General features: G+C 40.1%; 1 protein-coding gene across 9 annotated transcripts in view; it reads right to left on the bottom strand.

The window, feature by feature from the left end:
- Positions 1-58: 58 nt before the first annotated feature.
- The window catches only part of LOC133345453 (kelch-like protein 3), a 43,152-nt gene continuing 29,740 nt past the window's right edge, over positions 59-13,470 (bottom strand). For all 9 annotated transcript variants that reach the window (XM_061556263.1, XM_061556229.1, XM_061556204.1 and 6 more), the window contains 7 exons: positions 12,448-12,634; positions 11,585-11,731; positions 10,553-10,681; positions 6,685-6,861; positions 5,987-6,133; positions 4,841-5,006; positions 59-4,338 (listed from right to left, as the gene is read on the bottom strand). In XM_061556263.1, coding sequence (XP_061412247.1) covers positions 4,176-4,338; positions 4,841-5,006; positions 5,987-6,133; positions 6,685-6,861; positions 10,553-10,681; positions 11,585-11,731; positions 12,448-12,634 — 1,116 coding nt within the window. In that variant the 3' untranslated portion in view covers positions 59-4,175. The remainder of the gene's footprint in view (positions 4,339-4,840; positions 5,007-5,986; positions 6,134-6,684; positions 6,862-10,552; positions 10,682-11,584; positions 11,732-12,447; positions 12,635-13,470) is intronic.

Below are 13,470 nucleotides of genomic sequence, written 5' to 3' on the forward strand. Positions count from 1 at the left end.
AATAGTTTTACATCTTTCACAACCGAAACTCAAATGTGCAAGTCAATATTGATATTTTCCAACAATTTATTATGTTAACAAATACAAATGATACAACCACACTTACCATTACAGCAGTTCATTTATTGTAACTTTGAAAAAACGGGTTCAACAGTTCGGTTTTATTGATGATCATGGCCGTTATATCCCATTAGACAATACTGTAAAATAACATTAAAGCATTTTGTATTTAAAATGAGATGGACCATTCCAGAAAACAGCTGAGATCACAACACAGAATGGGTATGTACAATACACGCATATACTCTTCTGAAATATACTACAACAAATATTCCCAACAATTTACAAAAATTATACCGCATATGAAAAACCTATATTTCCATGTCACTGTATTTGTTGATTAAAAGTGCCTGCAAATATACACACTCGATCAAGAAAACAGTCTTAATAGCGATAGCATAGAGACACAACTCAGATAATGCTAATAACACTGCAATGTGTACAGTCTTCAATAGGGTAACTCAAAGGTCACATTTTTATCATCACTCGTCCACAGGTCAAGCCGTTTTTCAAAGACTATCGCAAACGAAGTCACTTGATTAGTCTATCTTCACTATTTTTCTGTTAACCCATCCATCTTTTGGTAGATCTACCACAACCGTTCATCCACGTACTACTTTTATTTAGTTGCACCAGATCATTGCCGCATCTCTAAAGGCACAAGCCCTTGTTCCAGCTGTCGTGCTCATCAGACTGCCAGTGAAGAAAGTATTAGGAACATTTTAATTTAGTGGGCATATCCAAAGACAGCATTTTAGTCATATAAGTTTACATGCAACTAAAAGGCAAATACAGGCGTCCCTCGCATAACGTGACATGCGTTCCTGAAAAACAGCGTGCGCAAGTCAAATCGCGCTGTACGAACCCAAAAAAGTATGATTTAATTTCGGAATTTTAGCCATGGGTTTACACAATACGTATAAATCCAATACAGTACTTAATATTAACATTACAAAAATGACCAGTTGAATAATATATTGAGACATATTACTCCTTACAAAGAACACTTAATGAGTAACTTCAGGGCTTCTTGAACGATTCCGTGGGCTGCTTCTAACAGCAGCACGCACGATGGAAATAGAAGCCGGAGATTTACGATGGCTACACCTAAGCCAGACATTGAACGCTGCCATGCCGCGGTGACGGCATCAGATTGTAATTTAAATTGATGAACCTGCACATATTTTACTTGGAGTTTTTATAATTGAAATTTTTTTTTTTTACTTTGACAAATTTTAATGTTACATTTTTTTCAGGGCATAACTGTCAAAATGATTCGCCCAAGTGTGAAGTATGTCCCTAGAACGTGAATGGCATAGCTGCAAATTCCCGATATGGCAGGGCATTACGCAAGGGACGCCTCTATTGCAGTTTTAATTTCAAGTGTTTAATTTGTCCTCAAGTTTACGGAGTCAACAAAGCCTTCATGTTACATTGCTTTGGCTGCATTAGCCACAAACATGACAGTCCTTCAAATGAGCTTGTGCCTAAATAGTAATATCCATAAAATAACTTTTTTTATATATAAGGCAGTAAAGTGCAAGCATTTCGATTTCACAAATAGGTGTAATGAGATCTTCATTTCGAATTTTTATATAAAAAAAATCATCTACTAACACTTGTACAACCATAGACAACATAAATGTATGGGTATGCGAATAACAAGTAGTGTATGGGCAGCTTACTACAAAACTGAATGATAAAATACTTTGTTTAAAATGACAACTATTAAGGAGAACCAAAGTTTACAGGTTGGTCTTAAGAGGGTAATTTCCTTTAAATAGACAATGTTTAATGTTTACTCCTTGCAGCTTTAAACTTATGGTCTTGTTTCCCACCCATTTGAGCATTTTCATTTGTTTTCTTCTGTCAAAAGCACTGACATGAGAGTGCATGAAGTATAAAAGTAGCAGAGTGCAGGTCGATATTGGAACTCGTGCTGCCACCTGTGACACCTTTACTAGAAGTGGTCACTGAACAAATGGATAAAAAACATTAAATGTAGACAATAATGTACATACGAATGCATGGAAAAGCTTCAGGTGGTATGGAGGATGCTTAGTAATGACGGAAATAAATGGCCACAATGTTAAAATGTGTAGAAAATTATCTGCAGTATTTGGCAAAAATCTAATCAGGCAAATTTTGTGTTCCTGATTACAAACTAAATGGATCTTAAGGTCTATCACATGCTTCGAATAAGACATGACAATTTTCAGTACATGGTATATGCAAATGTTTAACCATATACATATTTAGAATGAATTGCATTTTAAATACTCCATGTGAATTTTTATTTTGCTCTTCACAAGCTGAGATGCTACTAAATTCTCAAGATTAAAAATATATTATTTATGATTGTATGACATCAGTTTCCTTACCAATGTAACTGACAAACAGTACTATGGAGTTTAATTTAAGGTATTACTTTTTTGTATAATGCTCATTTGTACTATTTAAACACTTTACGTTACATAAATTTGCCTTTAAATAGCATTCAGTTACATTCATTGCTAATTCGAAGGAATTCTGTTTCACTAAATGTTCCTCCAAATGATATGCATTGAAGGCTAATATGCACATGCCTAGGCATCTGAAGTCTTCATGACAAAAACATTATATCCAAGTCAGTCCCGAATTTAAATGTACATCTTAAAAACGAGAATGATATCCTTTTGGCTGAAACATAACACACCGTTCGCAAACCAAAAGGAAAAGTGAACACTGAAATCTATGAAGTTAAGGAATTAAAGTTTGTAAAGCAACACCACTATTCTCCTTGCACGAGTGAGCCATTTACTGCAACTGCCTTGTGATAACTTTCCTGTAAACGACATACAATAAATTCACGTAGTTGGGATGGAGATTAGCATCCGTTTAAATAAGGTTCAGGCAGTTCAGTAAATATATTAATTGTATGGTCGACCACTCAAAATGCATGTGTTAACAAGTGTCTAAAGTGTACGACTGCACGTGGTTTAGTCACTAAGACGAAATACATGACATATTTAGGGCATAGTGATGCTTTGCTAAAGATGGGATGGTAACTCGGGTAAGCCTATGCTGTCGGTCGGACCATCACACATAGTTAGTAGGCTAATGTGAACACTAAACATTCAACGGGGGCATTGAAGCAATCGACTGCACATTAACTGAAGCCATTTTCTGGCTAACTAAACTGGACATAAGACTTTTGATGATCTTATTCATACTTTCATATGCAAGAAGTTTCTGCTGCCTGTAGGCAACCATTTCATAATACATTTTGAGAGATGCATTTTAATTTTCAACAAGTAACATTTACGAGCAAGCTTATTATACCCAGATAACTTGCTCACAGTGTGAAACAGTATTCTCTCCCAAACAATTTGCCACCAAGGAAATATTTTCCAAAGTGTCAACGGTGTACCCTATATGGTGCTTCTAAAGCACAAGTCACTTAAAAATAAAGTACCGTACTAAACACACCATGTAAACACAAACTATAGTTATACCCGATAAAAAAAAAATCCACGGAACATATATATTTTTTTCTTGACTGCTTTATGTTTTTTTCTGATAACACAGGTTTAACTTCAAGGGATTTCTATCAACTCTTTATAATCGAAAGATTGTCTAATGTATTAGTGACACCGACTAGACTTCCAACCCTCCTAAACATGATTCTCCTTTCATAGAGGCAAGTGTATTTTAGTAAAATTAAACCAGTTCAATATAGGAACATTAAATTGGTAAAGACTCTCTCTTCATGCGGAAATATAGCCTTCTACTGAGCTATTATTTCATGCCTGCAAATCTAACCACAACTTAACGTGATAAATTCAACATTTTTTTCTTGTTAACCATTGCCCATACCAAGACAATTTATGTTTCCCTGGCAAGACAGTACACTACACAATGACAATTTCCATATCATAAAGCACACCTACAAATCAAACAATGCTATACATTAGCTAAAAAAAACCTGACGTTTCAGTGATGTTAATTTTTGTACGTGTGTAGTGGCATGATACCCAACTAGTTAAACAAAACATTGCTGACGCCAACACAGGAAAGTACAGACCAAGGAACAATGATTTGGTGCAGACGACAGGGCTGTTTGCTGCTGAGGAAAGCTACTCGTAGCCATAGGGCTCAGCGCTGCCGGGGCTGGAAGTGCGGATGTCTTGGTGAATCTGAATCGACACGCAGCTCAGCCAGCTTCTGCTGGTCGGCATCTCTCCTACAATCTCCCACGTGTCAGTCAGGTCATCGTACCTCTCTATCGTGTCGTGGTACCTGTGGAGATAGAACGGCAGAGTACACGTTATAAGTTTATTTGTTTATACCCCCTTTTTGTACGTGTACTTAGCCTGTAACAGTTTGGCCATGGGAAATATAAATCACTGAAGTGTAAAGTGCAGCTTTTATGAATTGGTAATTCAAAACAGTTTTTTTTATGGATAATAGAAGGAGCAATAATAACGCTTCATTAAACAAGTTAGCCTCATATTATCGGGTTTCCGTTCAGGTTATTTGAGCTATTTTATTAGTTTAACCACATATGGTGATTTTTGTTCACCTCAGAGTTCATTGGGCTCTTCCTACTGAAAATTCTAAAATATATCTCTATCTAACCTGATATGAAAAAAACAATTTAGATTAAGAATAAAAATTATATTAACCATGAAAAAAATAAAGGCAAAGAGTCATGCATAGATTTGCTCTCTCAAGCCAATGCAACCGGTACTGCTGGCGAGTGAATGAAGTTGTGTTTGGAGAGGTTATGCTGAAATGTCACCTGTCCCATCCTTCCTCTCCACCAAGTACATAAATCTTGCCGTCCACCACCGCCACGCCAGGTCGGTAGCGCCGCTCAATCATGGGCGCACACATGTGCCACGAGTTCTGGGCCGGGTCGTAGCACTCCACCTTGTTGGTGTTTTCCGTGGATGCATGCCAACCACCTTCAAAACAAGATCACATGTATTGTAAAGAAGTCAAAAAGCCACGGTTTCTATAACCTTTACAAGAAGTGGCAAGCAGATATTTACGAAAATTAATCAATTTATTTTTACCACGTAAGGCCCACTGAGCTATATAGCTCTTTTTCAGAAGCGACCTGGCCACAAATGACAGCTTAATGAAGTGGCTTATGTGGGAATTCATAGCAGCCTAATACTCTAAACACATGTTTCTGAATGTGGAGGGAAAAAAAACCAGAGGACCTGGAGGAAAATCCACATTACCAGGGGGAGAGCATGCAAACTCCAAATATACAGACATCGGGGTCGGGATTGAACCATGACTTCCTGAATACCATGCAAAATAGTGAACATCTTGCCACCGTTATCTCGTGGCAGTGTACAACATTTATTTTACAAAACACCATCAAACCTCTGAGATAAATAATTTTAGTAATCTTGATAACATGACAAATAGTACCCCATAGTAGTCTTCAAAGTTGATCTGATCTAGCAAACTTTTATCCTGTTCAAAAGCATTAGGCTGTGTAATTAAACGCCTTTGTTTACTTTACACCTTACTATTGTCTGTTGTTAATTTACCATCCTCAAAATCATTAGCAGCCATGAATATGGGGTTCTTTTTAAGATATTGTCACATTCAAATCTGTATTGATGTTCAATTCTCGAACCATTGAAATACAAATAAATGCATATATGACTTGCATTACATACACAAGTGTATATGGTTGTTTTGTTCACGATAATTGGTCACTATGTAGACTACAAATCCACTACAACAGATCCTGGTTTAAACACAGGATCTATACAATACCGAATCACTACTGTTGTTAAGGATATGCTAATGATCTCTATGATGAGAAAATACACTTGTCACTTGAATCCTGCCACATACAACCACGTAAAAAGACACTTCATCATATATACATGCTGATAAACGATCCTCTGTGTAGGTTGTGTACCTATTACGTAGATTTTGCCCTTGAGCACGCAAGCTGCTGAGCCAGAACGAGCGATCTGCATTGGGGGGACCTCTGACCATGTGTCCATTTTTGGGTTGTAAACCTGGACCAGCTCAATCCCATCACCATCTTCTAACACGGCACCACCTGAAACAACAAAAAAAACCCATACAATGCAAACAAACTATGGATTTATATAACCTCCAAACTTGACCATATCTCAAGCTGCTGTACAGAAACTGCAGTTGGGTTTATTTATAATAGAGGCCAAGTCACATGCAGAGAAAAATATGTCTTGAGAATGTCTTTGAAGAGGGGCAGGAAGTCAAGAACACAGATAGCTTGGGGCAAGAGAATTCCAGGCGATTGGGGCAGCAGAGGTTGACCCCGGGCTTTGATGTAAAGCCTTGGTTGCTGGAGTGGAGAATATGTGGAGGGGAGTCGAGTGTGATGACAGGGGAGAAGTAGGCAGGGGCAAGTGCATGGTGAACCTTGAAAATAGTGAACCTTGAAAACGGTGACTATGAAATTTATCTGAGATTGAATTGAGAGTCAGTGGAGCGATTGCAGTATGGGGGTAATGTGGTCACGTTTATGTGTGAATTTATGAGTCTGGCAGCAGAATTTTGGATCGTCATTCAATAACACTGTAGAATTGCAATGGCAATCTTTCAGGGCAAGGTGTTCACAAGACTTACCAGTGACATACAGAAGTCCATCGAGAGCCACCACGGCCGGACTGGTCACAGCCATGCGCATCGGTGCCACAAACTGCCAACAGTTGGTGCTGGGATCGTAGCCCTCCACCGAGTCAAGGCGGGACGAGCCCTCCCACCCACCCACGGCGAACACGAACCCATCCAGCATCGCCAGGCCTACAAACGACAATGCCATTTTAATACATAGGCTTTCGCGACCAATATTATTCATAATAAAGGTTTTTGGGTTAGATCGCGTTATTTATAAATGTGTTTCAACCCTCCACCACCTGACACGGCCAATCAGTAAAAAATGTGTCACGTTCTGGCAAATTCGCCGATGATGCTGGATGTAATTACCAGCGAAACGTCATACTCAAAATTGTAAATGTTGTGGATTCACGCTTCAACACACCGGTGGGCTAAAGTAGTGAACTATTTGTCTTTTGTCAACGTGACACATTTTTTACTGATTGGCCGTGTCGGGTGGTGGAGAGTCGCGACATATTTATAATTAACGCGATCTAACCCAAAAACCTTTATTATGGACAATGCCATTGCTAATTCTCTGCAATGTGCAGCCCTGAAATTTCTTGTTCATGCCACTGCTGCCGGAAAGGCCTCCACTACAGCCCCTCTAGAGGTAATATGGCGTACTCGTCCACACTGGCAAAACGTCTTGGAAGGGGTGGGAAGTATCTACACTTTAACCCCACAACATGCGGCCTCCCAATCGACAAACTATAATGCAGCCATTAATACTGCGGTGCCAGGAGTTCAAAACAGCGACCTTTGGATAGTAAGTCCAGTGTGATAACCATTACACCATGGCAACATTGCCTCTCTGCAATGTAAACCTCTTCAATCAACATTCCTCAGACACAATGTATCTTCGAGCAGCAAGATGAAAGTTGTGATACCATACCGAATTATGACTGTCCCCATCTCAATCCTTCTTTAACTAAATAAATACTGACAAAATTCCGTATTCTTTGTGCAGACATGAAGTAGAATTATTTACAAAGTCAACTCCCACCTTTTCCAGATTTAAAGAAATAATTATCCACATCTGGGTCAATCAGTCTGTTCTCAGGCAATCATCCTAGCTAATGTGTTTGGTTTCAAACATGCAACGTGAAATGAGTCTGGCAAGTTTAACACAATGTGCAACTTTAGGTAAACTTTCAATGACTGCATTGACAATGGTGTAGAATACTGACACTTTTATTATACAGGACACTTAATGTTGACTGTACAGGGCAGTTAGCACAACGTTTGTATGACCGTTACATTTTAATTGTGTATGGCTTTGAGTTTACTAGGACTTGGTTTACAGTTTGTCAAGTTAAAAGTGAAATTGTCCCCATGCATAAACGAACATTGGAGATTCGTATTCTTAGGTTTTTTCGGTAAAGTCACGTAGGTGAAAACATTAAAAAGTAAAATAAAATAAAAAATCACGACGTTTCGGAGGCAACACAAGCTTCCGTCTTCAGGTGGTACCGTCACAGCCACGACAGCTGTATCAAGTAAATGAGAGATTGTAGGAGCTACCACTCCGTTTATACAATGGTTGGAGAAGGTGGTGGGGCAAGGGCCGCATACTTTTTATTAATATGGTAAGGTGAGGCTTAAGACTAAGAATAGACTGCATAACAAAGGCTGAGCCTTTGTTATGGAGAGGTGCGGTTTATGACTCAACCTGTGAGAGGGAGACCACCACTAAACATGGTAAAACAGTAGTGGTTGTCTGTCAAATAAGATTGGCGAATAAGTGTAGTTAAATCTTTTTTACGTGGTTAATCACATGTTTCCAATGATTACTCAGTTTGTAACCGTCATCACGGTTGAAATTATGTCTGTGTTTGTATATTTGTATGGCTTCGTGTACAAACCTTTGATGGTAGCCAGGAGGTTTGCAGAGAACCTTGGTCTCGGAAAATACAATTTCATGAGAGCCCACCGAGTTGTAGCAATGATCGGCAACGGCCGAAGAATCAGTTCTGCCGTGTTTCAGATCTGACTTGTGCTCGCGGACACGATCAGAAACATGACGTTTCGTTTCTCCAATGTAGCAATCACCACAAATACAACTCAATTTGTAGACTCCAGGATACTGTAAGTCAGGAACGACATCCTTCACAGATGGAATCAAATCACGGATTTTAGGCACTGTACTGAATCGGACTTGGATCTTATGTTTGTTTAGAATTTTGGAGATCTTTTTGGTCACGCCTGCTATGTATGGCAACGTGATAGTTTTGGTCGGAGTTTCATGTGGCTGTTTCTGTATGGTGGGAGAAACAGCTTGGCGGATAGTGCGGTCAGAGTATCCGTTCATCCTGAGGGCCCGATGTACATGTCTTAATTCACCGGCCAGGTGGTGTAGACAGGAAAGCCACCCACACAGATTCCACAGATTCCTAATGTCCTTGGGACATTCTGTAGACAGGAAAGCCACCCACACAGATTCCTAATGTCCTTGGGACATTCTGTCTACAGGAAAGCCACCCACACAGATTCCTACTTGAAACCGGATTCCCACCACCACCCATCTCAAAAGAATTCTCTCATCAAAACGCTATACCACAGAGCCCATGGCATTTCTGACCAACACCACCTGGCCGGTGAATTAAGACATGTACATCGGGCCCTCAGGATGGACGGATACTCTGACCGCACTATCCGCCAAGCTGTTTCTCCCACCATACAGAAACAGCCACATGAAACTCCGACCAAAACTATCACGTTGCCATACATAGCAGGCGTGACCAAAAATATCTCCAAAATTCTAAACAAACATAAGATCCAAGTCCGATTCAGTACAGTGCCTAAAATCCGTGATTTGATTCCATCTGTGAAGGATGTCGTTCCTGACTTACAGTATCCTGGAGTCTACAAATTGAGTTGTATTTGTGGTGATTGCTACATTGGAGAAACGAAACGTCATGTTTCTGATCGTGTCCGCGAGCACAAGTCAGATCTGAAACACGGCAGAACTGATTCTTCGGCCGTTGCCGATCATTGCTACAACTCGGTGGGCTCTCATGAAATTGTATTTTCCGAGACCAAGGTTCTCTGCAAACCTCCTGGCTACCATCAAAGGTTTGTACACGAAGCCATACAAATATACAAACACAGACATAATTTCAACCGTGATGACGGTTACAAACTGAGTAATCATTGGAAACATGTGATTAACCACGCAAAAAAGATTTAACTACACTTATTCGCCAATCTTATTTGACAGACAACCACTACTGTTTTACCATGTTTAGTGGTGGTCTCCCTCTCACAGGTTGAGTCATAAACCGCACCTCTCCATAACAAAGGCTCAGCCTTTGTTATGCAGTCTATTCTTAGTCTTAAGCCTCACCTTACCATATTAATAAAAAGTATGCGGCCCTTGCCCCACCACCTTCTCCAACCATTATATAAACGGAGTGGTAGCTCCTACAATCTCTCATTTACTTGATACAGCTGTCGTGGCTGTGACGGTACCACCTGAAGACGGAAGCTTGTGTTGCCTCCGAAACGTCGTGATTTTTTATTTTATTTAACTTTTTAATATTTTCACCTACGTGACTTTACCGAAAAAACCTAAGAATATGAATCATTGCAGTCACGAAAGCTTCAAATCTAGAATTGGAGATTCGTTCTCATCTCTGTTTTACAGTACTAACCTGGTGATTGAAATTGCACATTCCTATGGTAAGGACCAGTGTCTGGAAATAATAACCACTGTTCACCTTCTAAAAATGTGTATTTTATTGACGACATTAATGTTGGGCTAAGCTAACACCCAACCTCCCAATTGTGAGTCAAGCCACAATGCCACACAGCCATAAATTTGCGACGCCGATCATACCTAGTTCAGAGCGTGCCACGTTCATCTGGGCCATCTCCTGCCACGTGTCAAAGCTGGGGTCGTAACGCCACGTATCCCGGCTGGCAAGGCCATCCGGAAACTCCCCACCCGCCATGTACAATGTGTTTCCTATGGGCAGTGTCACAGGAGAAAATTGTATGTATCATTGTCATAACCACCATCAATGCTGAGCCATACATTAAGTACAATATCATCCAGTGGAAAATGCGACCCAAAGATATTTCAACATATTTCACATTAGATAATTATCAAAAAGCAATCATGAATATTTCATTTTAATAAACAAGACTTCAAATAAGTGATACAGTTGACTGTATCCAGTGATACAGTAATTTTGCTGTGACGGTTCCACCTGAAGACGGAAGCTTGTGTTGCCTCCAAAACGTCGTGATTTGATTTATCATTTTTTTTTACCTATGTGACTTTACCGAAAAAATTATGTTTAACACGTAGTATTTATTATCTTATTTATTTACCTTCGTGACTTTACTGAAAGAACCAGAGTGTGGGATTTACATTTATAAAAAAAAAAGTGTATTTATATGTAAACTTAATAGAATTGCAATGGGCTAAACTCTTTCATAGAAATGTACAGCCCTTCATCAATCCACTGCTGGATTAAGGCTTCCCCACGTCATGTTGGTCATGAGGCTTGTTTGACCATATTTCATCACGTTGGTGAACGTGGGTTGGTAAATGGGGTAGTGATGCCAGTTATCGCTTGTCAATAACGTTTAGTCATGGCCACTAATCTAATATAGATTACAACTATAAGATATCTTCTTTCAATTCAGACCAGAGGGAGATACTTAATAGTTACGGCCGTGGGTGCTGCCAAGCTCTACACAACTGTACTTTAACGGAACATGAAACCTGATGAGTAATTCGATCAATTGTATGGCCTGAAGCACGCCAGAAGCATGAAGTGCCTGGGGAAAGACAATGGCTAACAAAGGTGATGACGAGAACGTGCTCAATACCACGATTATTTAACAGTTGGCAGTGACTCACCTGAGACGACGAGACCATGCTTGCTGACTGCAAAGGGCAAGCAGGCAAGGGCCTTCCACTGTCCGCTCTGTGGCCCATAACATTCGACGCTACGGAGCACCACCTTATCGTCCTCGCCACCCACAGCGATGATCACCTCTGTGATTCCTACACGGCAGTTTCAGAAAAAGAAGTGAGCAATATATAGAGGTCCCTTTCCGGTTGAGATAATTTTCTTCATATGCTACAGTGGCTGTGAAACAAAACATTGGCGATAAGGTATTTCTTTGACAGTGTGGCCGCGAATCTGGGCCACGAATAAACTTGCCAAGTATGAACAGGAAATAAAAGCACGCGACCGAAGCTGAAGTAAACTAGCAACTATAATCACAATTATTAACATGATTTACATACCCCGGTGATCTCTTATCTTATTACCGGTTTTAGCAAACATCAAGATTTCTGTATATAACAAAATGGCTGCATTTTTTTACCATTTAGAAGTTATAACACATTACAGCTATAATTATAACACGTAGTAGTTATCGCAATACAATGGAACTCCATTAATCAAGTGGTGATTATCTCTGATGCTGAAAAGCCATGCCAGTTGCCCCCCATTTTTTATTCACTGAAAATAAAAGCAATCACATATGCATGGAAGCACTGTGCAAAGTAAGGTATGCCACAACACACACATCATGCAGTATGCGCGGGCAGAAATTTGGAGAACTGACAGCACGTGAAAAGAGGCATGTGTAGGGCTAATGCACAACCGTACCGTGCCAACACATTATTGAACTCTTCAACTGCTTCAATACCTATGGCACAAGGAGTGTGTGGGAGGGGGGGGGGTTGTGGACAGGACTAGAGAGCCAACCCACCGGAGGAGTAGCGGGGGCGTGTGCGGGGGCTCACGAGCTCCCCGCGACGGTCCTGCAGCAGCATGAAGTCCTTGGCCTCGGAGACGAGACGCTGGCAGATGGCAGACTCGGAGATCAAGCTCTGCTTCTCCACCACGTCGTGGATGTAGTACGGGCTCATGAGCGGGAAGCGCACGAGCTCAAACACCTGCGCACGCACGCCAAATCGGCAACCGCTCAGTCCATCAAGAGATTTGTATCCCACAAATACACCCTTCTCAAGAGACATCTCTGAACTGCATGAGCAGACGTACTGTGACCACTTGTAATTATGTGCTCCGAATAAACGGCTCATATAGTCACTAAATATAGGAGATCCCTATGTTATTACAAAGACAGGCTTCTTTTTCAAACGGTGGGGGGCACTCACACCTTACCCCAACACAGAGTCTGCAGTTGACTTAATGCAATGCATCCAATTTAACCTCTGCAATTGACCTATTGAAATGCAATAAAATAAAAACTAATATTGATGCGAGTTTTGAATCCATAATCATAGTAGCTCCTGTGATCTGAAATGGTTTGTATAAAAAGAGGTCAGTTTTCACACTTACAATATCGCATTCCCACTATATTTTGCAGTGCAACATATCAGTAACTTACTCTTCCAAAAACGGCATGCATTTATATCCCTTGATGATCTTATGCAAGGCAGATACGTAGCATAACATTACGTATGTACCTATTGTGGAAAATATAAGTTTGAGTCAATTGATATATTTCACAGTCACAATTGTACAAGGTCAACCGCAGTTCCATCTCCAAGATTCAGAAAAGTAGTGCAATACTCTGGCTCTGTTCTCACGAAGCCAGTTTTATAATCGCTGTAGATGTTGTTGCATTCAATATAGAGGCTGGCATGCTGATCATTTCGATGTTAAAATATTCATAGGCAGGTAGGCCTTTCCATCATAAAAGAAAAGCCTCAAAATAACAGCCACTGAAATATAACATAAAAATGTGATTAAAAATAAACAAAGGACA

Source organism: Lethenteron reissneri, chromosome 3 (genome assembly GCF_015708825.2).
Source record: "Lethenteron reissneri isolate LAM-NWPU_2019-01 chromosome 3, ASM1570882v1, whole genome shotgun sequence".
In the NCBI taxonomy this organism is placed as follows: Eukaryota; Metazoa; Chordata; class Hyperoartia; order Petromyzontiformes; family Petromyzontidae; genus Lethenteron; species Lethenteron reissneri.